The sequence below is a fragment of the Cydia amplana genome, chromosome Z, assembly GCF_948474715.1.
Source record: "Cydia amplana chromosome Z, ilCydAmpl1.1, whole genome shotgun sequence".
Taxonomy (NCBI): domain Eukaryota; kingdom Metazoa; phylum Arthropoda; class Insecta; order Lepidoptera; family Tortricidae; genus Cydia; species Cydia amplana.
In genome coordinates, this window is record NC_086096.1 from 7,352,432 (window position 1) to 7,376,401 (window position 23,970).

The window sequence follows — 23,970 nt, forward strand, 5'->3', positions numbered from 1 at the left end:
AAATGAAAAGTAGAGTGTTTAACTCAGGTGAAAGGCATCATTTCAGCCTCGGACTATTGGCGCTACATAGACTCAAGACAAAACCGTAAATTCCATATTAAGTGTAACTTTTCTCATGTAATTATTTAGAATCCATTATTTGCTTCCTAGAGAACCTAACTCGAAAATTGTAAACTTATATTAATTTAGACTATGGAAAGTAGTATCAAGGTCATTAGTTATTAAGCTTATTTTCTGTATTCTACTACCTAATTTCAGCAACCTTGATTTATATTTAGTACCTACTAGTTTAGTACTTAGGATAAAAAAACATATGTAAGCAACATCTGTTACAAGCATGCCGTGTTTGCCTGTAATTGGGTGAATACTCTAGCAATATTATTTTATAATTTGTTATATATAAGTATTTTTTGTATTGCACCTGTTGGCGAACCTAATAAATAAATAAAATAAATAAATCAACAAAAATAAAGCAAAACAAGCAAAAAAACGGTCACCCATCCAAGTACTGACCCCGCCCGACGTTGCTTAACTTCGGTCAAAAATCACGTTTGTTGTATGGGCGCCCCACTTAAATCTTTATTTTATTCTGTTTTTAGTATTTGTTGTTATAGCGGCAACAGAAATACATCATCTGTGAAAATTTCAACTGTCCAGCTATCACGGTTCGTGAGATACAGCCTGGTGACAGACGGACGGACGGACGGACGGACGGACGGACAGCGGAGTCTTAGTAATAGGGTCCCGTTTTTACCCTTTGGGTACGGAACCCTAAAAACACATGCATTTTACTTTCCTCGTATTCGAAATGAAAAGTAGAGTGTTTAACTCAGGTGAAAGGCATCATTTCAGCCTCGGACTATTGGCGCTACATAGACTCAAGACAAAACCGTAAATTCCATATTAAGTGTAACTTTTCTCATGTAATTATTTAGAATCCATTATTTGCTTCCTAGAGAACCTAACTCGAAAATTGTAAACTTATATTAATTTAGACTATGGAAAGTAGTATCAAGGTCATTAGTTATTAAGCTTATTTTCTGTATTCTACTACCTAATTTCAGCAACCTTGATTTATATTTAGTACCTACTAGTTTAGTACTTAGGATAAAAAAACATATGTAAGCAACATCTGTTACAAGCATGCCGTGTTTGCCTGTAATTGGGTGAATACTCTAGCAATATTATTTTATAATTTGTTATATATAAGTATTTTTTGTATTGCACCTGTTGGCGAACCTAATAAATAAATAAAATAAATAAATCAACAAAAATAAAGCAAAACAAGCAAAAAAACGGTCACCCATCCAAGTACTGACCCCGCCCGACGTTGCTTAACTTCGGTCAAAAATCACGTTTGTTGTATGGGCGCCCCACTTAAATCTTTATTTTATTCTGTTTTTAGTATTTGTTGTTATAGCGGCAACAGAAATACATCATCTGTGAAAATTTCAACTGTCTAGCTATCACGGTTCGTGAGATACAGCCTGGTGACAGACGGACGGACGGACGGACGGACGGACGGACAGCGGAGTCTTAGTAATAGGGTCCCGTTTTTACCCTTTGGGTACGGAACCCTAAAAACACATGCATTTTACTTTCCTCGTATTCGAAATGAAAAGTAGAGTGTTTAACTCAGGTGAAAGGCATCATTTCAGCCTCGGACTATTGGCGCTCTCACTGCGTTCGAGCTACTGCCTGGGCAGAAATGAGTGCCTTTCACCCCTTGGTTAACAATCTACTATTTACTCACTTATCATTAAAAAAAACATATTGTTAAAAATACATGTGTCTTTCGTCTTGACCTCAATTTTAATTTTAAACGTTTTTCCAATTTTAATTCGACATGTAAATAAGCTTTGTTTTAATTTTCGATTGATTGTATATATAATTTTAAGTTTAAGTGTAAGTGTATAATTTATTTGACATGTAAATTGGCTTTATGAATAAACGAGTATGAGTATGAGTATGAGTACATGTAACGTAAAAAAATTAATTTTAAATATGGAGGCCACTTTTGGGGATAAAACAGGAATGTAACTATATCGTGTTACATATCAAATGAAAGAGCTCATTTCATCTCATCATTTCATTTCATTCATCCTAAATATTTTTTTTATAGTTTTAAGGTAAATAGTTTAGCAGTTATTCGAGAAAATAAGAATAAAAATGGGGGGGGGGGGCTTTATCTCTGAAACTACTGAGTTTACCTGAAGATGACAGGAAAACCTATTAGAAATGTGCAGTTTTTGATGGGTTTTTTAAAAACATTTTACTCCCTCTTCATTAAAAAATTATATTGTTAAAAATTGTGTAATGTACGGAACCCTTGGAACGCGAGTCCGACTCGCACTTGGCCGGTTTTTTTTAGCATTAGACGTGTTAGTATATCGCTACTCTTTTTATTCTTTTAAAAGTAAGAAGAACTTAATTAGTGGTCAAACGATATTTCGATAGTCTAAGTTAAAATATTAGACTAGCGATACTGTGGTGGAATACGCCTCGTTTGGTTGAGGATCAACTCGGAATGGATCCCATGTGAACGACAGCACAGTTATTCGCCATGTGTAATCCACTCCCGAACTAACGTTTCACGATTGTTATTTGTTATTAATTTCACGAACGATACGCTGGCTTTTAATGTTTTATAAATACGCATTGTTCTACGCGCGACACAATGCCCGGCGGGGCGGCGTTCGCGGCGCTCGAATCCGATACGCGGGCTACAGCTGTCTGCTGAATTCTTGCCTACGTTACCTGATTTAATACTACAATACTTGCCCTATTCAGATTGTTTTACGCTTTTTATAACTTTTTTCTACTCCAGCACTTAAATGTGTCAATTAAATGACTGACAGTGATATCTAAAGCAATGTCATTTGAATGCTTTGTCTATAGGCTCATAAGATGACTGCTAGCAGTCATCTTATGAGTATAATACAACTGCTTTATTTTTTTTAAAGATACAAGTTCCGATCATCTTGATTGAAAGAGGTATGTTTTCATTTACAATAATAACTCTTTTTTTTTTTAAATAATAACTCAATTTTTTTTAAATAATAACTCTTTTTTTTAAATAATAACTCTTTGTTTTTAATAATTACCTTTTTTTATTATTCCTTTTTTTTTTTTTTTTTTTTTTTTTTTTTTTTTTTTTTTTTTTTTTTTTTTTTTTGCTGCAGCTGTCATAGAAAAAGTAATGTATGCAACAGCTCATAATTGGTTCTTAAAATTCGCGGGTCTTTTTTTACAAAACTCGACTACGTCTCGTTTTGTAACTTCGACCCTTGAATTTTAAGAACCCTTATTATATCACTGTTGCATAAACTACTATTAAATACGCCATATTGTCATTTTTCGATAGGTTTGCCATGGAAGGCCCAGACCTATACCTACCTCCTTTACTCTTTGCTAACTCTTTGCCCAGACCTATTCAGCCGCGGTTGGAAATTGTGTAAAAATATTTTAAACGGCTATTAAATCAATCAAATATATATATTTTTTAACATAAACAAAAATTATTAAATAATAAACGCCGATATTTAAAGAGTAAAACTGCTTTACATTGACTTTAAACAAAATATTTTACTTAAGTATAACCTACTTGTTTCATATGAATTAGTGATAGTGATAAAAAAAAATGAGCTTCCCAAAGGAGTTTTTTTTTTATATATTTATACAAGTAGAATTTAAAACATTTTACTTTAATAGTTTGTTGGCCAGTTTTCCTTTTTCTAGAATAAATAAACTAGACTTTTAGGACTTCAACATCAGTCAACTTCCCTATGCACGAAGCTAGTTCTGCTGCTGGCGGGTAGGTACGTACGTACTCGTAGGTATTTTATTAGCTATTCCACGACGATTCCAAGAAGCCCGTATCGGGAGGCACGTACGTGTAAGATTGGCTAAATCTCAACTCAACAACACACTTTATAACAATAACCGCACTTTAGTTTTTCCGTGCCGTTCGGAGAATTCTATTTAGAGTGGGAACAGATTGATATATGAGTAGATATAATACACAGAGCACTGAGTATTGTTAGGACCTCGAGTGTTTTAGTCTAAATTTGAAAAGCTCGACTCGCTTTTAAAAGAATTTGCGCTAAAAAAACTTTCCAAGTCTTTTATTAAGTCTGTAGTCGAATACTTTAATGAGTCTTTTTTAAGAGCGACTCAAAAGGATCGAGGAAGTCCTAAAAGTAAGTAAGTACTTATTGAATAAATATGATTTGATAGTTGAAAGAGTTGATAGTTGAAAATGATTTTCATTTTGTTGTAGGTTCTTCCCCGTACGAAAATCGGCTATGTCTTCAAGACAACAATGGCCCGGACACATCGAATTCTCAAAGCGTGAAGGGCGACGAGGAGCTGTCCAGAGTTTACCAAACTTTGAACATGCAACCACTCTCGAGAGAAGAAAACACCAGTTCTAATAACAGGTTAGTGACAATGATAATACACATGACTGGGGAACAAGCTTGCACTTGCAGTCGTGGCGCCTTCAGCGCTTAGTCTCAAATTGTCGTCCGCAAGCGCGAATCTTAACAATAAAATACAACAGTTTTTAAAAAACAACAATACTAATAACATGTTAATAGTGACTACACTTATAACTTGGATGTTTCCAGACCTTGCAGACGGCGCCCTCAGTTGTAGACACAAAATTCCAAATAGTTACCCGTAAGCGGGAAACATTAAAATACTTACAAGCTTTTAAAAATGAGAAAGGGTCAGATAGGTACTTATGTCATAAATAAAATTTACTCGAAGGACCCATGAAAACTTTATGCTGAATACAACTTCTTTTTGCCATAGTAGTTGTATTAAACTCGCCTAATAGTTATATTAATATTTGTGAAATTTAAATTTAGTTTCTTTTTTGAAAAGCTGCTTAATGTTGTTCCAAACGTTTAATATATACATAGATAGCTTGTAACTTTCCAGTAGCGAAACTAAAAGCAAGTCAAAATCTGCGACTCCGGCCAGCCCCGGGCGCTCGGAGATGAAGCCCCAGTCAACCACCACCTCGCAGGCCCTCACCAAGCCCCCCTACTCCTACGTCGCCCTCATCACCATGGCCATCCACAACAGCCAGTCTAAGCGTGCCACGCTTAGCGAGATATACGCATACATCATCAAAGAGTTCCCTTTCTTCGAACAGAAGAAGAAAGGCTGGCAGAACTCCATCCGGCACAACTTGAGTCTCAACGATTGCTTTATCAAGATTCCAAGAGAAGGGGGGGGCGAGAGGAAAGGCAATTACTGGACTCTTGGTAAGAACCCGTATATCAACATATCACCACTATTCCACTTAAGGATCCGTTCAAATCTGACGAATGCGTCGTAATTACCATTTGCGCACTTCACGCGTACTGCAAATCATGCTCTAACGTAATTCAAGAGAGTATTGCTACATGCAAGTATCGGCGAGTCCTTCACAAATAAGCACCTTCGGGGCGTAGTTGAAGCCCACCTGCGCCACGTTCGCAAGATTTGGACGCATAAATTTAAAATTAAGTTGTTTATTGTATCCGTGTATCGTTACAAGTATGACATATGATTTAGAAATGTTAAAAAATATGCTTACGTGCGCCTAGCGAGTGTGGCACTGCGGATGTTCTCTTCTTATTTCCCACGTGCCCATAAATCATTATGCGAACTGCTAGCGAATTTCATGTTTATACCTTATAATGTTTCTGCGAGTTAAGTGTTGATGGAGCATTCTGCCAGAGTGTCACTTACGAGCGCTATTCTTAATAATTCTTAACATGCCAGGAAGCCGACGACGACTCCGAAATTAAACAGCATAAATCGGCTTCCTAACATTCTGCGAATGAAGAGTAGCTTTCGTATGCGACACTGGTGGAACGCCTGTTGTAGATCCCCACTGCGGTGACATGTTTGAGAACGGGAACTACCGTCGCCGACGCAGGATGAAGCGGCCGTCGAGGGCCACTCCGTACTCCAAGTCGATATTCGGGGACGCGTACCATGTATCCCACGTGGCTCAGCATGTGCCTCCCCATATGCAACCTCTTCCGTTGGGCGGGAGAAACTACTTTGGAGCTACGTCTCCTTATCCGCCGTCTTACCCGAGATATGACACGTAAGTTTCACTAGATGAGGAATAAAGTAGTGGGATTTGAATAAAACTAACTTGCCAAGAAAAACCCTAAGGTAGAGGGTAGAGTCTGTACGGAAAGAGAAGAGTCGTGAAATGTATGGGGCCCAATACATTCCACGACTCTTCTCTTTCCGCACAGACTCTACCCTCACAACAACGTGTAGGTAACCTAAGATATTAAAACAACGGGCGGTAAACTGGCTATTACAGCTGTTACACGTGTTGGGCCAAAATTTTCACAGACACTTCCTACTTAATCATTAAGGTAGGTCTTATGTAATAATTCTGTAGGTATGTCAATATAATTACATAAAATATAACGCATCATTAGTATAAGTAATTATTATAAATATTTACGCTTCTTATTCTCATGTTTACAAAACAAATGCGATTACTTAATTAATTAACTATAATAATAAAATTGATGTGTGTGTGATTTTAGTTCCCGTTTCCGTGTAGGTTCACCCATTGTCGATGTGTTAGTAAACATTTATGTGACATTAGATAACAGACAGGTGGGCTCACAGTGCTTATACGATACGACCCCATTTTAATTTATAGGTAATTCTAATTAGTGATTCTGATTGTTAATCTGATAATATTTTTGTGCCAGTTTATTTGATAGTAAAGTAAGGCATATCATCATCTGAAATAGGCAATACAGAAAAGGACCTGAATGTGTATGTATATATATACAATAGTTGCATTCAATACAATTTTAAATTTAATAACCATTACGATAAGATTTCGTGTCCAGCCAGCCTATTATGGATAGCTTTATCCATCTTTATCCACGTGATAAAATAACTGTCACTGTTTAACACCGTGGGAAAGAAAGTGACGGGCACCGTTTTATCACGCTGTCACGTAGACAAGAACGACCATCATATCCGTACAGACCAGCCAGCCTATTATGGATAGCTTTATCCATCTTTATCCACGTGATAAAATGACGGACACCGTTTTATCACGCTGTCACGTAGACAAGAACGACCATCATATCCGTACAGCTATCATGGTCGCATTTTTATCACCTGTCATGCCATGCGTCACTTTCGCACTTACATAATTGTTGGAACGTGACAGCCATGGTGACAAATGATAAAGAGCCGGCCATCTTAGGCCTACAGTTCTAGCTATACGTACGTATGTCAAGTATGTGGCTGCTATATGTCTATACAGTGTGTAAATCCAATACGGGCGAATATTTAAACGGTGGTTAGCATAGGACCTAAAAAGTATATTGAGATAGATTTTACTTAGAAATGCATTGAAAATTATAACCATACAAAATAATTCGGCCCGCAATGTAATACACCACACACGTTACGGGATACGAGCTTTTTAAAGTAACTGTCAACGCTTGTTGGCAGTTACTATGAAAAGCTCGTATCTCGTAATGTCATTATCATCATGTTTCTTAATGTTTACAGTACATTGCTGCTCGGTACATGTGGAAAAAATTAATCACGGGGTCATAATTAAGTGTAACTTAAAAAAACATCTTAATTAATGATAAGACGGGTAAATTCTATATCTGGTTTAATTTATTGGCCGTATTTGACTTACACACTGTATATCCGCCATGGAAGCTTCACAATCAAGCACTGAAGGAATAAAATGAATGTGTGTTCATGTTTCAGGGCATGGTTGTCTCCGTCCAGTGCCGGCCTGGGCTACGGCGGCGCGTGCGGCGGCGTGGGCCGCAGCCCGCCCGGCTGCTCGCCGCACACCGCGCTGCCGCACCAGTCCTCGCCAGTGCCGCTCAACCCGTTCGCATCGCATCAGCTTCAGGGTCAGGTACGTCGCTGAAAGCGTCTAACCTTCCGTGCTCTGAGTGCTGCTTGTCTCAACCCGCGCTGCCGCACCAGTCCTCGCCAGTGCCGCTCAACCCGTTCGCATCGCATCAGCTTCAGGGTCAGGTACGTCGCTGAAAACGTCTAACCTTCCGTGCTCTGAGTGCTGCTTGTCTCACACCGCGCTGCCGCACCAGTCCTCGCCAGTGCCGCTCAACCCGTTCGCATCGCATCAGCTTCAGGGTCAGGTACGTCGCTGAAAGCGTCTAACCTTCCGTGCTCTGAGTGCTGCTTGTCTCAACCCGCGCTGCCGCACCAGTCCTCGCCAGTGCCGCTCAACCCGTTCGCATCGCATCAGCTTCAGGGTCAGGTACGTCGCTGAAAGCGTCTAACCTTCCGTGCTCTGAGTGCTGCTTGTCTCAACCCGCGCTGCCGCACCAGTCCTCGCCAGTGCCGCTCAACCCGTTCGCATCGCATCAGCTTCAGGGTCAGGTACGTCGCTGAAAGCGTCTAACCTTCCGTGCTCTGAGTGCTGCTTGTCTCAACCCGCGCTGCCGCACCAGTCCTCGCCAGTGCCGCTCAACCCGTTCGCATCGCATCAGCTTCAGGGTCAGGTACGTCGCTGAAAACGTCTAACCTTCCGTGCTCTGAGTGCTGCTCGGCGCACACCGCGCTGCCGCACCAGTCCTCGCCAGTGCCGCTCAACCCGTTCGCATCGCATCAGCTTCAGGGTCAGGTACGTCGCTGAAAACGTCTAACCTTCCGTGCTCTGAGTGCTGCTCGGCGCACACCGCGCTGCCGCACCAGTCTTCGCCAGTGCCGCTCAACCCGTTCGCATCGCATCAGCTTCAGGGTCAGGTACGTCGCTGAAAGCGTCTAACCTTCCGTGCTCTGAGTGCTGCTCGGCGCACACCGCGCTGCCGCACCAGTCCTCGCCAGTGCCGCTCAACCCGTTCGCATCGCATCAGCTTCAGGGTCAGGTACGTCGCTGAAAACGTCTAACCTTCCGTGCTCTGAGTGCTGCTTGTCTCACACCGCGCTGCCGCACCAGTCCTCGCCAGTGCCGCTCAACCCGTTCGCATCGCATCAGCTTCAGGGTCAGGTACGTCGCTGAAAGCGTCTAACCTTCCGTGCTCTGAGTGCTGCTTGTCTCAACCCGCGCTGCCGCACCAGTCCTCGCCAGTGCCGCTCAACCCGTTCGCATCGCATCAGCTTCAGGGTCAGGTACGTCGCTGAAAACGTCTAACCTTCCGTGCTCTGAGTGCTGCTTGTCTCACACCGCGCTGCCGCACCAGTCCTCGCCAGTGCCGCTCAACCCGTTCGCATCGCATCAGCTTCAGGGTCAGGTACGTCGCTGAAAGCGTCTAACCTTCCGTGCTCTGAGTGCTGCTTGTCTCAACCCGCGCTGCCGCACCAGTCCTCGCCAGTGCCGCTCAACCCGTTCGCATCGCATCAGCTTCAGGGTCAGGTACGTCGCTGAAAACGTCTAACCTTCCGTGCTCTGAGTGCTGCTTGTCTCACACCGCGCTGCCGCACCAGTCCTCGCCAGTGCCGCTCAACCCGTTCGCATCGCATCAGCTTCAGGGTCAGGTACGTCGCTGAAAGCGTCTAACCTTCCGTGCTCTGAGTGCCGCTTGTCTCACACCGCGCTGCCGCACCAGTCCTCGCTAGTGCCGCTCAACCCGTTCGCATCGCATCAACTTCAGGGTCAGGTACGTCGCTGAGAATCGCATACGAAGGGTTAAGGAATCCTAAGCAACACTAACATAGTTCCGTTTTAAAAATATTTTGGAAAATCGACAGCTTCTCAAAAAGATGGCCGTTTACTTAAATTGAAATTTTGAATGACAATAGGTACTTTAAGAAACTTATGAGATTTATTTGGTATTAATACGACCGCAATGACAAAAATGAGTGGTTGTAGAGGTATAGCGTACTTTACAGCCAATTGTGACATCAATAACAAGAGTTGTAAAAATACTAGTTTATTTTACTCGTAGATCAGACAGCTGAGCTCTCATGTACGCCAAAATCGTAAATAAAGACATAAGCAGCCTGAGAAACCAGTTTGTAAGCGGCTAGCGCCAAGTTCATAACGTGATAGTCTCTAATAATCGTAAATTTCAGGCTCCAGTTACAGAATGCGTGTTAAAAGACCAATTTGATTTCTGTAATTAAATTCAGATTGAAATTTTACTAGCGTATCACGATGCTGTAAAGTTGCATGCTTGCAAATAGGTGCTTGAACGACGATCTTGCTAAGCATTTCCACGTCGTAAAATTGTTTAAAACGTTTGCAATTGCTGTGTTTACATATATAGTTAAGATTTAAAACTCAATCTTTGAAGCGATTAAAATACCTATATACTTATATCAGTTAGATTTATTCGACAAATAGATATCTATTTCACGGTTTTAAACTGTACCATTTTCATAATCAATGTTCGCGTCGAATAATTTGAAAGAGTACCTATAGTCAGGTAGGGACAAGACAAGGCTTGTACTTACTCCCAAGAGAGTAATGTAGGTTTTATTAAAAACGGGTTTTTATGGTAAAATATTCATATATTTTTATCATAGGTATACATATTTTATTTAACGTTGGTTGGTTAACGGATCATTTTTGTCATAGGTAGGTATTAGGTATACATCATTTATTTAACATTACTTGGTTAAAATATCATTTTTAGGGTTCCGTAGCCAAATGGCAAAAAACGGAACCCTTATAGATTCGTCATGTCTGTCTGTCTGTCTGTCTGTCCGTCTGTCCGTCTGTCCGTCTGTCTGTCCGTCCGTATGTCACAGCCACTTTTCTCCGAAACTATAAGAACTATACTGTTGAAACTTGGTAAGTAGATGTATTCTGTGAACCGCATTAAGATTTTCACACAAAAATAGAAAAAAAACAATAAATTTTTGGGGTTCCCCATACTTCGAACTGAAACTCAAAAATTTTTTTTTCATCAAACCCATACGTGTGGGGTATCTATGGATAGGTCTTCAAAAATGATATTGAGGTTTCTAATATCATTTTTTTCTAAACTGAATAGTTTGCGCGAGAGACACTTCCAAAGTGGTAAAATGTGTGTCCTCCCCCCTGTAACTTCTAAAATAAGAGAATGATAATACTAAAAAAAATATATGATGTACATTACCATGTAAACTTCCACCGAAAATTGGTTTGAACGAGATCTAGTAAGTAGTTTTTTTTTATACGTCATAAATCGCCTAAATACGGAACCCTTCATGGGCGAGTCCGACTCGCACTTGGCCGCTTTTTGTCATAGGTATACATATTTTATTCAACATTGGTTGGCTAACGGTTTTATAAATAACGCGTTTATTGTATTATTTATTATATTTTTGTTTCAGATACAGAGTCCCTTGCAACCGATGCAGTCGATGCCAATGAACTACAACACTATAGGAGGTGTTACTTCTTTGGGTAAGTTTTCGACCCTATATTTTACTCTTCGTTTTAGACCAATCAAACTGATTGAATTTCACACAATATGTATTACTCAAAAAACAAGTAAAACATAAAACGACACGGCAAGACATGTAATAGGTCTTCGTGGATTAATAATGAGGTTGGATAAAGAATACAATACTTACATAACATATTGTTTGTCAAAGGACTGTGTCATTTCAAACATAGACAGAGATAATCATACTATCTTTGTCTTACACTACTGCTAGCACCCAAAAGAAAAGGACGAGTATAGTTTTTTTGGTTCTTATTTACTGACAAATTGGTTTGACCAACTATACAGTGTGGAAAGATAAGTCGGGCCCTGGAGGGAAACTACCTTAAATCCTTAAGCTGGCACATTTTACTTAATGGAGACATTCCTTTATTTTTAAAAAGAAACAAAACTGCATTCAAAGTATTTTTCTTTTTTTCTTCGATTTGGCTTGTCTAAAAAAATCTTGAGTACTAAATATTACATTTTATGGATATTTTGTACGACAGACGAGTTTAAGACCTAATGTTTCTTGGAGAAATGTTATCATTAACATTAACTGTATCGACTAGTAGAATAAAATTGCGAGTTTTTATTTTTTGGAATTTTTAGTCGGTTCGAGTCCCGGGCGAGGCAAGCGAGTTTTAGAAAATCTTTGAATGCAGTTTTGTTTCTTTTTAAAAATAAAGGAATGTCTCCTTTAAGTAAAATGAGCCAGCTTAGGGATTTAAGGTAGTTTCCCTCCAGGGCCCGACTTATCTTTCCACACTGTATTAAGAATCAAGGACATATGTAACTCCGTATAAGATGAATAAAGTCTAAGGAAAAAACGTGCCTCGGGAATCAAGAAAAAGTCATTCTCGGATAGATGGCGCACACACCTTTGGCCTATGCTCGGCCAGATGGCGTTGACGACACCGTTTGATATTTAATAACAATTTTAACACCTAGGTATCAGTGAAAGAACATGGGTCAAAAGGGTATAAAAATAATAAAATCATTTATCCTATATATATTCTACTATTCTCTTTGTTAAGAATATACAAACTTGAATGAAACAGTAGTGCCAATTCACAAATAGTGAGGTAAATTTCGCTTGGTGTTTCGACATGACTACATCGAAACATATTTTATGCAAATCTGCTCATTTAGCCCTTATCACTGAGTCAAGCAAGCTATGTTAACATTTTTTTTGTATAACTGCAGACGGTTCTCCAAGCCCCGGGCCAGGCTACGCGCACTCCTCAGGCGGGTTCTCACCGGGCCGACACCATGACGTCGTCACCTCGTCTGACGCCGTCACCAGATTCCCCTTTTGGACAGATGGTATAAATGCAACTCTGCCGGGCTAGTACAGGATGGGCGCGACAGTATCTCACGGCGAGGTAGACTACCCATCCCTCTTTAATTAATATAGTTATAATAACACGGGTAGTCTATCTCGCCCCGAGATACTGTCGCGCCAATCATGTGCTAAAAATAAAAAGGCCAACTGGTGTGCAAGTTTGTGCAAAGTGGTATAGTCTTGGTTTATTACATAGAGTCTGTGCGGAAAGAGAAGAGTCGTGGAATGTATTGGGCCCGATACATTCCACGAGTCTTCTCTATCCGCACAGTCTCTACCTACGCGAAAACTGACGCGTACCTATGTAATAAACCAAGACGCCATCTATCTGTAAACTGCCGGAACTTATTACCATTGGAAATTACGACACGTTCTCGTTCCTGTCCCGCGTTCCTGATTTACACTAGTACGGAAAGTTTTCAATAGATGTCGCCAGTGTAATGTTCATGAAAAAATATACTTGGCACTACATCACTGCGAAGATTATCTTATCACTTCATGGTTATGATAATTAGATTTATTCCAACTGTATCGTTTTATTGACAGATAGTAGGAAAAGTTTGATAGATAGTAGCGAATTGTATAAGTTTATCCAAATATAATATTACATCTCTATTTATTTTAATTTGACACACAAAACTGGAGACAATTTAATACATAGAAAGGCTAACCTCTCCTTCGACACTTCTCCTATAAGTATATCGAAAGAGCTCGTGATTTTAATTTGAAACACGAGTAACCTGCAAAAATTTTTTCTTTATGGATGAGTCTAAGCTGTTCAAAATACACATTATATCCATTCTAAAGTTTTTTTAAGAGCCTGACTGACCCAATGGTCAACGTCATTATACAGGGCAAAAATTAAATAGGTAAGTAGGTACAATAAAAAAAACTTACCTAAACATGTAGGTACGTACCTACTTATATAACAATCAAAGTGAAAAGAAGAGTGTTCTGGTGTAAATGTAAGCTCTAGCAGGAATTACCCATTTTATCTTCGATTTATAGGTATGCGCCCTCGCCTATCGGCTCGGATAAAATGCTTTCTATTGTGATCTCATTTTACATTAAAATGTCGTTAAAATACTAAATGAGAGAAGAATGTTACTTTTGTTACACATTTTTTGCCATTAAAACATTATAACTCGGCATTTCGGTTGAAAATCCCTAGCGTGTATTTCAGAATAGGAGATTCATTTAAATGCGGGGCGACTCTTTGACCCTGTTGAGAGACCTTCGATTTTAGATTTACGTGAACGCATGCCTCGGGTATTTAAAAATAATTATATCCGATAATTCCTAGTCGTTTCTATTCCGTTTCACAAAACGATTCCCGCGAGCGAATCAGCGAACAAATCAATTAGTGCAGTTCAACTTTATTTCTGTGCACAGTGCCTTGGAAAAATAGCACTCCAAGGGTAGTTCAAGGTCACATTGATGCTCAAGTTCAACAAGCTGTTTTCTTGGAAAATTTTACTCAGTCAATCGGAACGGAATAACAAGGATATCTTTAGGTACGCGGAATAGGAAGTCAAACTCATAAGGGAATCTAATACCTTTAAACGAGCAATTCTTGTTTATTTATTTATTTATATATTTATTTATATATATATTTCGGGGATCTCGGAAACGGCTCTAACGATTTCGATGAAATTTGCTATATGGGGGTTTTCGAGGGCGAAAAATTGATCTAGCTAGGTCTTATGTTTTCCGAGCGAAGCTCGGTCACCCAGATATTTATATATTATACATGTTATAGGTAAATCCGTGTAGGTGGGTATCTGCAACTAAAAAAACCTCCAAATTTTATTAATAAGTATGCTTAATATGACAGTACCACAGAGAAGTTGGAATATGTTTGGGTAAACCGGGGTATTTTATTATCATCGGGCCACCAAATGGGGTGCGCTGCATGTTTTTGATGAAAAATAATCATGGATGATTAAATTGATTATATAGGTACGCTATACATAAAACCATAGTTGTTTAATTAAAACCAAATCAAAACCTTAGCATTTTTTTTTCAAGTGTTGATGGACTTTTAGAAACATGTGAACATAATCATTTTATCAAAATTAGCAGTTTTTGACTTGAAAAACAAAACCGTGTTTGGAAAAACATAAAATTCTAAAAAGTTTACAGGAATATGTGCCCTACTTTTTGTTATCAGCTTTTTTTTTTGTTATTTTCATTTTTAAGTATAAGCGAAAAGCGTAGGTTCAGGTGACTCTTAACATTTTGGACGCCAATTGATGACCGATATATCCGCACCGTAGGTTCAACGCCAAAGACTGATTAATCGGTCACAGACCACAGAGCAACATAGACCTACGTGCATATGCATAAAGTTTAATTTCAGTTTTGACACTTCGGTGACGTGGCGTCAGCGTGACAGCTTTTGTGTTTGACACGGCGTCGAAAAGGTTAAGGCTAGTTACTAACTATTCCAAAATCGTGCTCGTAGGTATCTCGAAATCTAAATTTACCTGTCTACTATTTGTTTTGCCTCGTTCGGATTAAATGTGAAGCACACGCTAACAAAACTGCCCGCTTATAGGTGGATCCCCGAGCCCTAACCCAGGCTACGTGCCGTCGAGCAACTACTCGCCCACGCGACGACACGAGGCCGTCACGTCTTCCGACGCGGCCTCCCGCTTTTCGTTCTGGCCTGAAGGTAATCTTTAGGACCCTTAACCTAATATTTTCTTAATAAGAGGAAAGTGGACCGCTCCATACAAACATCGTCCCTATTTTCCTTTCTGGATATTAACATTTCTTTTTTTAAATGATATTATAATATTGAGTTTCCAAAATGTTATATGGGATTTTTTTATCGCTTCCAACTCTAATAACAATCTGTGGGTGCAGCATGGTTCCATTTTTATCGCCTGACAGAAACTGAACGTGACAGGCATGATGGAGACAAGCGATAAAAATGCGAACGTTCTACCGCCGCATGTGGTTAATAAACATTAAATCGTGTAATTAATAATTCCGATAATGTCAATATCCAGAGTCCACTGTCCTCTTAAATACAGTACTAGGTACAGATCTGGCGAATGAGCCGACACCACGCTATTCGTAAAACAATTTCCAAAGAATCGCCAATTGATCGCAGGCATCGGTGGGTGGTCTTACCAATTGTCCGTTAACAGTGTGAATGAACGCCGTGTTGCGCTATAATCAGATCAGCCCTAGTAGCACGGTCGCATTTTTATCATTTATCACCGTGCCTGTCACGTTCTAACAAGTATGTAAGTGCGAAAGTGACGGGCTTAGTGATAGTGGATAAAAATGGAACCGTGCTGAGCCCGCTGGACGACCTTTTTTTAGAGTTTACTCAGGGGCAACTCGACTGGTGAAAATGTATGGCTACCATATTGCTGCTTATAATGTCAAACCTGAACTCACAAAACTTGCAATTTAATTTATTGCCTACATTTGATAGTAGGCACCTTATATTTGATAGTTCGGTACTCCCGACAGCTTCCTTAAACTAACGCGGAGCGTTAATTCAAATGACAATTAATTAGCTCCTTAATTTATAATCAATAAAAGAAATCCCTATTTATCGAATTCATGGCCATCCTACTACTAGTCACGTGACTTAATTGCAATGTAAACAACGCTGTTTTCAGCCAGCAAATACAAAGAGGGTGAATTGATAAATTTGATTAATGTGCTATTCTGAGTCCATGAGAGTTCTATGTAACAAGTAGGGTAACCATGAGACTGACTAAAATGTAAGTAAAAAAAAATATTAATTATAAAAAATACGTTTACACATTTTTGAATATTCTTACGTAAAATTGTTTATACTAAACGTACGGAGTAAGAAACACATATATCTGATCACGACTTATGAATCATGTATAAAGTCATATCGAGTCGAGTTCGAGTCCCTAATTCAGGCCACCTAATCGGTACTATCGCCCACACTTTGAACTGTACATCGGTGGACCTTATGCTTTTTGTAATAAGGTCCACCGATGTACAGTTAGTAGTGTTGCTGTTGTACCTAATATACAAACATCTCTTTATTATTTTCGGTTCGGTGAATAGGTATAGGTACCTACTCAGATGTCTACCTAATTACTACAGCCAGTAGTGGTATCCTCGTGGCGCCCACCGTAAAAAATTATAGCCAAGGAAGTTTGAATCTTGTTCTGTTTTCAATTGGGTTGAATTTCATTTGTTCGAAAAATTTACGAAACAAATGAAATGCTTACTTTGTTATTCATTAAGGTTGACATTCCATTGAAACTGACTGTACATCCTAATGTACATTGGGCGGTAGGAGGGTATCAGATAACTATTATTTTTGAAATTTGTTATTAGAAATTTGTAAAAAAGCTATGTTTTTAGTAGATTTTATAAAAAAAAGCTCGATTTGATAACATTTCGACTGTCGCCCTGAGTAATCGACTGTTGGTACCTACATAACATGTGGAATTTAGCAATTTTCATTGGTCGTAAATACTTTATTTCATAATATAATTTGCTATAATTTTCCGTAATAATACGATTTCCAGCTTTCCCCATTCGATATTTATGAGCCTTTTTCTTAAATCGGTCTTTGATCCCTTCACAAAAATAAAATACCCTGTGATCTTAAAGAAAAGAACACGATGTGGGCCAAATATTAATAACTGCAATCGCAGTTTGGCGAGGAATATACCTACCTTGTTATAAATTGTTATGTACTTTATGATAAAAAAAAAAAAAATAGTGTCTAAGAATTGGATTTGAACTTTTTTCTGCCTTCACCTTGAATTGAAGACTTGTTTTGTGTCTTTTAGCCGTCGGTGTCAAAGAGGAAGCGTCGACGACTCTCATCACCAACGCCGCGCCCTACTCCAAATGTTTCATGTGAGATCACAGCCCATGAGCCCTTTTATGTAATATAATCTTTAATTACAATACTCTGCGGCCTGCTCTACGAAAGCTTCGAACTTGTAAATCAAGCAGAAGACTGCAGAGTTAAAAAGAGACTTCCATAATATCTAATATTAAAAGTTACAATTTTCTAAAAAGCGGGTCCTGTTGGTTCATTTACATATTTATATTGCTTATACCCTCAATCTCGTGCGAGTTTATAAATGTATACCTACTTTTAACACTTTTGTTTTTGGTCGGAATAGGAAATTGAGTGTATTTGAAGCAAATAAAATTAAAAGAAAAACTAAGTATTTCTACATTTCCAAGACTTTTTCATGCTGTCATATCACTTTGTGGTTCGTTATTGGGATTTACCCAAACATTCGTACATTGCTTTCCTTAGGGCCCATTTAGACGATGCGAGAACTCGCATGCGAGTTTCATTACATTGCGGGTTTTGATCGGTCGGTTGAATTGGACGTAACCAACTAGTCCGCAATGTAAATAAAATCGCATGCGAGTTTGCGCGCCGTCTAAATCAGCCCTAATGGCAAACTAAAGTGACACAACTACATTACGCAAACACAAACCACGAAATGAATTGTCCAATTTAAAGATAATACCTAATATGAAATGAATGTAATTAAAATTTTGAGTGATGTAATTTGATTACTAGCAGATAATAACGGGCATATAACAGGATAAAAAAATCAAATCTTATCTGTAATATAATGTGTAGTTAACTGTTAAAACGATAAGGTAATATAATGTGTATATACAATTCTAACGTTAAACGTGCATTTAAATGTGTAAGTAGGGGAAAACAGATTTGGGGTAATTCTCGACTTTATTAAATGTGTTTAATGTATTCTATGTATGTTGTAATATTCATTGTTTATTCGTATACTAAATTGCATATTAGAATTAAAAGAATTCAGATTGTTGTCATGTAAACCACACATCGTTAGGTACTAAAAACGCTGCAAACTTACAACTTTCTATCCCACCGTTGCAGTAGGTAACACTGTGAAAAATTATTGATTATTGTTCGTTTTTTTAGCATTAGGAAGAACTTGAAAGAAGGTAAGCGATTTTGACATGTCTTTTAATTGAAAAACACTTTTTAAAAATCAATAACTATTACTTATGAAAGCAGAAGACTATAAAAGATCGTATTAGATTCATAATTGTTACATATTCCGTAACTTATTTTTAAAATGTGTTTTTCAATTAAAAGACACATCAAGATTGTTTACCTTATTTCTAATGCTAAAAAAAACGAACTATAATAATGAATTCTTTAAGTAGAGAGAAATATGATGGGCAGCCTCAACTAGCTACAACAAATCGTTATTACTGTCAAGTACATACAGCGTTCAAAATGTATGCGGTGAAGGAAAAAGGTTCCATTTCAATATTTCAAACCAATAGATTTTAATAAGAATTTCCGATGCCGGTCAGGCTGGGTTAAATAAGTGTGAAAGAGGGTATGTAGGTACGTCAGAAGGCCAGAACGATTGACCAAAGCTACTTGCACGATAGCTGGGCAGAAGTCCGTTAATCCGTTAATCGTTAATTAACGAAGTTAAGTTTTCGAGTAACGGATTAACTTTTAAGTTAACTTTAAAAACCTGTAACGGACTTGTTAACTTTCGTTAACTTTCCTTAAGTCCGTTAATCGTTAATACCTAAGTACCTACTCACACCAAGGCCGCGCGCTGCCGTGCCGCGCCGATCACGTTCCAACTACTTTGCGTTAGGTTTGTATGCAGTGCAATTTTACATAGCGCGAATCGGACTACTGACTAAGAGTCTGATATTGCTTACCCCGTGCGCCGTATTAATTTTGCGGGTGCGAGCGAGACAAATATAACAACTTACTTACTATTCGAGACCGAGCTGTCACACGACACGACGATATGATTATTTCTACTAGTTTTATTTCATATTGCGTATATTTACGATTTCGAGGTAACGATTAACGATTAACTTTAACTTCCGTTAAAACTTTTGAAAAGTAACGTTTTAACGTTTAACGAAGTTAACTTTTTATTTAACGGATTAACAATTAACGAAGTTAACTTTTTGGTTAACGGTGCCCAGCTCTGTGCACGAACTAGTTATACCGTACCATACGAGCTAGTCTGAATTATTATACAGTCTGAATTCTTATGCTATTGTGTAAACTGTTCGACACAAATGTAGGTACCTAACTAAGCAAAATGTATTTAGTAACTTTAATTTCTAAGAATCTTCATTTTATATTCTATTTTTCGTTTAGTCTCTTGTAATGAATGAATCGTTAATTGGACTGGATTGGAGATATAAGTTAATTGACGTTGAAAATTTATATGTATTTTTTTTTCGTTTTTAATTGATATAAAGAAACACAGGCTGCCAATTATTTCCGTTTTTGCTCTCTACATTATTTTGTAGTATTTTTTTCAATAAAGGGTACCTGTTGTACATACCTACCTTGGACATAGTTGTACCTACTATTTCAGATCGCTCCACTTAGTCGCAACTGTTTCCTATCCTGTAGAAGAGAGGACAAATGTTTTAAAAGAATACTTAACTAAATAGTAACACTGGTCTTTTAGCACTCTCATTTTAAATACCTCCATCCTCCATGTTTGTAAATTCATTCCAATGATCATTGTATGCTCCTTTCATGCTTAGGAGTACCTTGGACAAGATCACCTCAAATGAATTGCAAAAACACCTATACCTATTTTATTTAAATAATATTGTTTTTTCGTATTTATCTATTCACTTACAAATAAAAAATGCCCTTGCCGAGTTTTGAAATGCCAATGTCAGATAAATGTTATGATGGTGAATTTTTCTGTCACTATTACTCTGAATATAAGACTATACTATAAGTAAATGTGACTTGTTTTGTGTTTTGCGATTTGATGTTTGTAAAATAGGACTGAACTATTTGAATGAATCTACGGTAAAGATTGGATCTAAGTATAAAGTTACAGCCCGAATTTAAAAAAAGGAAAATTGTTATATACATTAGGGTTATTCGTCTTGTTATGTGTTTGAGTTAAATATGCATATTATTATATACTGTTCTCGAATAAAACGTGTTTCTTGGTAGGTTGCAAGTAATGGCGGTAATGTAATATAATTACTTAATCAAGTAGTCATTTTCATATGAATTGGTAAATTATTGACAGTTTGCTCTAACAACTGAATTCAATTCTTCACAATAACGTAGGGGAGAGGGGGGCAGCCTAGTACACTTTTTACATTAATGGTCATAGTTCAAAATATTACCTACAGAAACCAGTTTTAAGTCTCTATACAACAACCTACGTTATTAACCTATGTAATTACTGCATTTCTACATATATAAAGCTAAAGATAAAAGTACAAATTAGATTTGTGCAACTCAAGGAATAATGTTCGATACTGCCCCAAGAGGGGGTGGCTTTGAACTTACGTGGGGCAGATTTGAAATATGGGCTATAAAGGCAACAATATCGAGATATCCGTGTTTTTTTTATCTGTACTTAGTACAGTTTGTCACTAAAAATAATCGTGTTAACATTTTAATCGTATAATTTGCAGTTACAACAAAGATGGGGTAGTTTTGTACATTACATAATGTTTTTTGGAGTGTTCAAAGGTGCCTCAGTGGGGGTACCTTTGAAAAGTATTGAAATCTTACTAAAGCTACCCCCTTGAGGCAGTTTTGCACACATCATTGTTCAAAACTACTACAATAATGTTTTAACAGCGGATTATATGACTATTTATTATATTTTGGTTAAATCAATCAATTGCAATTTTATAATTATTTATATTACACTAATTTAATATTTTGTAATATTGTAAATACAGAGTTCTAATAAATATTATATTAAACATAAAACGTAATAAGCACTGAATCACTTAGGTAGTTCATGGAATTTTGGTAAATGCATTATTAGCATTTTCTAAAATAACTAAAATATTATTAGGTAAGTACTTACTGTTTCAATTTAGGTACCCACATGTCAGTTAATATCGGGGCAGATATGAACATTTCTTATGGCAGGGGTAGTTTTGAACAGACTGCTAATCAAAACTGCCTCCTATATTTTTTCAAAACTACCCCAACCCCGATTTAAAAAAATAAACGTCGTTATTTTCCAGAAACATTACAAATTCTGATTATTCATCCTTCGTCACTAAACAGAATAGATTGTTCTATCTAATAAATTAAGTTTCACTTACCACTTCCTTCAAATACAGCCTGAGAAACCTTACAAATCTGCACAAATACCGCTAACGGGTAGCATCGAAAACAAACTAAGCTACTTGTTCGTTCATGTTCTGTCAAACGTCAAATCAAATCCGTCAGGTGACAGTTGTGTGGGTCGATGTTGCAAGCCTTAAAAATGGATTTGGATAATTATCGCATCAATAATATTTTTTTAAACCCAGTTGTTCTAAGTTGCCTCCAGTGATAGCTGCCCCCCTCTCCCCTATGTACTAAGTTAAAAATAGAACTATGTTAACAAGCCTACATTTGTAGAAAATATAATTAACGCATTAACTGCCAGGGGCGTGGCCTAGGAACAAACTTGTATGACGGTGAACGCACGTGTGCGTTGGTGGCAGTGAATGCGTTAATATGGAGCTCGACTTGTGAAAGTAGATTACAACATTAGTTAGTTAACAAATTGTCGTTAAATGAATTATTCTCCGATCTGTTTTCAGTTTGTTTCCAAGTGTTTTATTTTAGTGGTCGTTTCGTTTCACTGCGGTGGCATGGCAGGCTATGTTATTTTGTTGATTTACTTTAGTTAAACTGATGTATCAAAATGATAAAACAGATATGTAAAAATATATAAGGGATATTAAAAATCTTCATTGCTGTTGTTTTCATATTTATTTTAAAATTTCTGTAGGCTTTGCCGAAAATAATTTCCATTTAAGTACCTTTACAAATATTTCTCCATATATTTACTCTAATTTCTTATATTTATTTACAACTGTTAAATAGAGATGTGGTGGATAATATTATCGCATTGTATCACTTCGGAATGTTTCGCATCAAAGATGGGTGTTTTCATTAATTTAATTAAAAATTATGTACCTATGTAGGTATCATTAAAAAAATTAAGAGTCAGATAAGAGTGACGTACAATTTCGAAACAAAACTGGCAGTTAAGAGGAAAATAGAAGACGCGCATCTTTATAAAAACCATTTTTCTCACTGGATTTTTGCACGATTTGATATACATACTTAGGTAATATAAATCAAACGAATCAGCACAGTTGTACACATTCATTTGTATGCCTTTTTTCGATTTTATTTATATAAGAGTTAGAGGAGCGAAAAAATGCAAACAAATAATTATGTTTTGAAACGAATAACTTATAGGTATGAAAAATAATAATTAAAATAACTAAATGTCATGCTCTTACACCGCCATGATTTCGATAATGCCGTATCGGTCTGATGAGAGGGATCGGAACAGACGATAATATACCTACTTACCCCAGTGGCTCCGATACTCGATATCCAGAGATGTGACTTATTTGAAATACTTGTAGATATTTAAAATGCAAAATATTTCGCACTTCTTAATTATAAAAACATATTTTGAAAATAAAAGAAATAAATTGTTGTATTTTGCATTTGAAGTATATCAAGGAAGTATTTGCATTTAAATTATTTTTATAAACTATTTTTCCCATCTCTGTCAATATCATGTTGGACAGTGAATATGTTCGTTATATTTGGATATCTAAAGAGAAACACCCCCTTCGTTAATTGAAATATCTCAAAGCAAATAAGGTTGAAAATAATAAAATGATAATTTGAATTACCATTCATATAACAGTATGAAAGTTTTGACACTAAGTTAATTAACTAGTTTATTACAATCTAATTTAATCCACACTAGTACACTTTTATGATATCGTTTTAGTAAATCAGTTTTCGTCCTATAATAAAATTCATAGGTATGTTAATATAAAAATACAAAATTTAGAATTTACACAAAGATGTGAAATCGTAAATTACGGCAGAGATAGCTAAATAGTTTGGTTCGAACAGATGAAACGTAAGGTGATTGACCTATACAAGCCTAACTAAGGAGGTAATGTACAAAATTTTATGAATAAATATATTAAAAAACACCTAGCAAACTTGCAAAATTGTGAATTCGACGGTCAATAAAAACTAGACTAGACTGGTTAGTAGACAAACAACATTCATTGAATAATCATTATAATATTGTTCCACATATTTCTATTAAGTTACTTAAGCGTTATAAAAATAAAATAAACTGAAACGTTGATACAAAGTATAATACAGTTTTATAGAATACAATTACCTACCTAACGAGTATTAACAATTTT

At 37.3% G+C, this 23,970-nt stretch overlaps 1 protein-coding gene across 3 annotated transcripts in view; it reads left to right on the plus strand.

Moving 5' to 3' along the window:
* Positions 1-17,611, plus strand: part of LOC134661688 (forkhead box protein L2-like) — a 66,880-nt gene extending 49,269 nt beyond the window's left edge. For 2 of the 3 annotated variants that reach the window (XM_063517852.1, XM_063517850.1), the window contains exons 4-11: positions 4,280-4,439; positions 4,945-5,273; positions 5,881-6,106; positions 7,768-7,924; positions 11,293-11,365; positions 12,591-12,710; positions 15,287-15,403; positions 17,529-17,611. In XM_063517852.1, coding sequence (XP_063373922.1) covers positions 4,280-4,439; positions 4,945-5,273; positions 5,881-6,106; positions 7,768-7,924; positions 11,293-11,365; positions 12,591-12,710; positions 15,287-15,403; positions 17,529-17,602 — 1,256 coding nt within the window. In that variant the 3' untranslated portion in view covers positions 17,603-17,611. The remainder of the gene's footprint in view (positions 1-4,279; positions 4,440-4,944; positions 5,274-5,880; positions 6,107-7,767; positions 7,925-11,292; positions 11,366-12,590; positions 12,711-15,286; positions 15,404-17,528) is intronic. The other variant, XM_063517851.1, reaches the window with a different exon arrangement.
* The last annotated feature ends 6,359 nt before the right edge of the window (positions 17,612-23,970 follow it).